Here is a 2,328-nt window from a genome sequence, read left to right as displayed (position 1 = left end):
AGCAATTGCATTGACATAGACTACTNTTAATCATGCTTTGCTATATTTATTTTTGGGTATTGGTTTTACTGACATTGGGGGTATATTTTATCCATCTGTACAGTATACACATCAATCATCTTCATTGATTATGGAAGCAATATTAACTTAGTTTATTGTCACTCTCGTTAAATTGCACTGGGTACAAGATACAAGATTAACTTTACATTTCATGCAAATATCATGTCTTTTTCACTTGGGTTACTAAGCAGTAATTCCATTTACCTCTGATGATGAGTTGAGAGTGTTGAAGATTCCATTGCATGTCCTCTATATCGAAGTAATTGAATGATAGAATGATTTGTAGCTGTAGTGTTTGGGGGTCATAAATACTCAAACTAGATAGATTTTCATATAGGATTAACTGCTTGTCCGACCATAGATTTTCATGGTCGAAGAATTGTGTTGCGAAATTATCGAAGTATTTGATATTGTCTTTGTATCTTTTCATGCGTAAATATCCTAATAGGTCGAGTATCTATAGGCATTGAATTTTATGATTAGCACAACCTACGTTCAACAATGACGACGTCACATTGATTGTATGCAGTTATCGTTGTCTTACTGCTATATGGTCTCCATTTTCCAGTAGTAGCAAAAAATTTTCATTTTTCTATAATGAATTGAATGGAATGTAACGATCAGGTTTCTCCCCATGGACGAATATGCAATGGTGTTTTGCATTATTTATTTTTGGGCATTGGTTTTACTGACATTAGGGTATACTTTATCCATCTGTACAAAGCACACATCCATCATCTTCATTGATAGAGGTGATGTTGATTTAGTTTATTAATAGCTGAAGAGATCGCCATCTACAGTATTACAAGACTGTCATCAATATCTACTTTAGACTAGATGGGATGCTTAATGATAGATAGGCTGCAATTTTGCAATCCATTTTCTCCATCCCAATGTTGATCTTTATGTTCTCCTATTTTACCAATGTTTTGTTAGGGATGTTTTCATTTTCTCTTTCAAGTCGCTCTTTGACTACGATTTGTAATAGACATTAAACTAACTCAGCAATTGCATTGACATAGACTACTTTTAATCATGCTTTGCTATATTTATTTTTGGGTATTGGTTTTACTAACATTGGGGGTATATTTTATCCATTTGTACAGTATACACATCAATCATCTTCATAGATTATGGAAGCAATATTAACTTAGTTTATTGTCACTCTCGTTAAATTGCATTGGGTACAAGATACAAGATTAACTTTACATTTCATGCAAATATCATGTCTTTTTCACGTGGGTTACTAAGCAGTAATCATGCTTTCTACTCCTGATGATGAGTTGAGAGTGTTGAAGATTCCATTGCATGTCCCATATCCGGAAGTGAGGGAATGGTAGAGTGATTTGTAGCTGTAGTGTTTGGGGGTTATAAATATTCAAACTAGAGTATTTTTCATATAGGATTAACTGCTTGTCCGACCATAGATTTTCATGGTTGAAGAATTGTGTGAGAGGCTTGAAGTATTTGATATTGTCTTTGTATCTTTTCATGCGTAAATTTCCTCTTTCTTGTTGGTTGAGTATCTATAGGCATTGAATTTTATGATTAGCACAACCTACGTTCAACAATGACGACGTCACATTGATTGTATCTTACTGCTATATGGTCTCCATTTTCCAGTAGTAGCAAAAGATCCCTGCCCTATAATGAATTGAATGGAATGTAACGATCAGCTATGGACTAGAGTAGAGCTCCTTACATAATCAACTCATTACAGTCGTTGTCATCCTCCTTCCAACTCATTTCCATATTGACACTGCGATCATTATGACTTACCCTTGCTTTATCAATCATTTCGGCATCTTTCTCTCCCCATACATCAACTAATTCTTTTTTCTTCATCCGAAGAGGCGAATTTTCAATCTTATGAGGGTTATAATTCATCATTATTTTACACATTAATCCTTCCTCCCATTGGTAGTCAATATTTTGCAGTAATTGCGTGTGATGTTCACCATCCCCAAACTTGTAATACTACAATAAATTCAAGTTGGAAATGTCGTTAATGGTCGTCTCCATTTGCAATAGACGTCAAAGTCGACATTCAAGGCTATTTTCGACATGAAACTGAACAGTCAATTTATAGACGGTTCCACTTTAGAATAGAGATTAAATGGAAATAAATTATTCTAGCTTACTTTCAAGCTACATTCATTATGTTCCTTAATATCCCAAACATAAAGATAATCATCATCAACATACACAACACCAGCATAATCACTCCATGTCAGTCGATCAACGCTCTTCATTCCGGTTGTAAGGTTA

At 34.4% G+C, this 2,328-nt stretch overlaps 1 protein-coding gene across 1 annotated transcript; it reads right to left on the bottom strand.

Annotated features, from left to right (window-relative positions):
• Positions 1 to 1,283: 1,283 nt before the first annotated feature.
• TRIADDRAFT_62873 (uncharacterized protein) lies at positions 1,284 to 2,312 on the bottom strand (the record flags this gene model as incomplete). Its single annotated transcript, XM_002118844.1, has 4 exons — positions 1,284 to 1,586; positions 1,660 to 1,704; positions 1,840 to 2,037; positions 2,202 to 2,312. The coding sequence occupies 4 exons, from the start codon at positions 2,310 to 2,312 to the stop codon at positions 1,284 to 1,286; spliced, it is 657 nt and encodes a 218-aa protein (XP_002118880.1).
• Positions 2,313 to 2,328: the final 16 nt, after the last annotated feature.

Source organism: Trichoplax adhaerens, genomic scaffold (assembly GCF_000150275.1).
Source record: "Trichoplax adhaerens TRIADscaffold_1841 genomic scaffold, whole genome shotgun sequence".
NCBI classification, from domain to species: domain Eukaryota; kingdom Metazoa; phylum Placozoa; class Uniplacotomia; order Trichoplacea; family Trichoplacidae; genus Trichoplax; species Trichoplax adhaerens.
The sequence above is the reverse complement of the archived record's forward strand: the minus strand, read 5'-3'. Positions and strand labels throughout refer to the sequence as shown.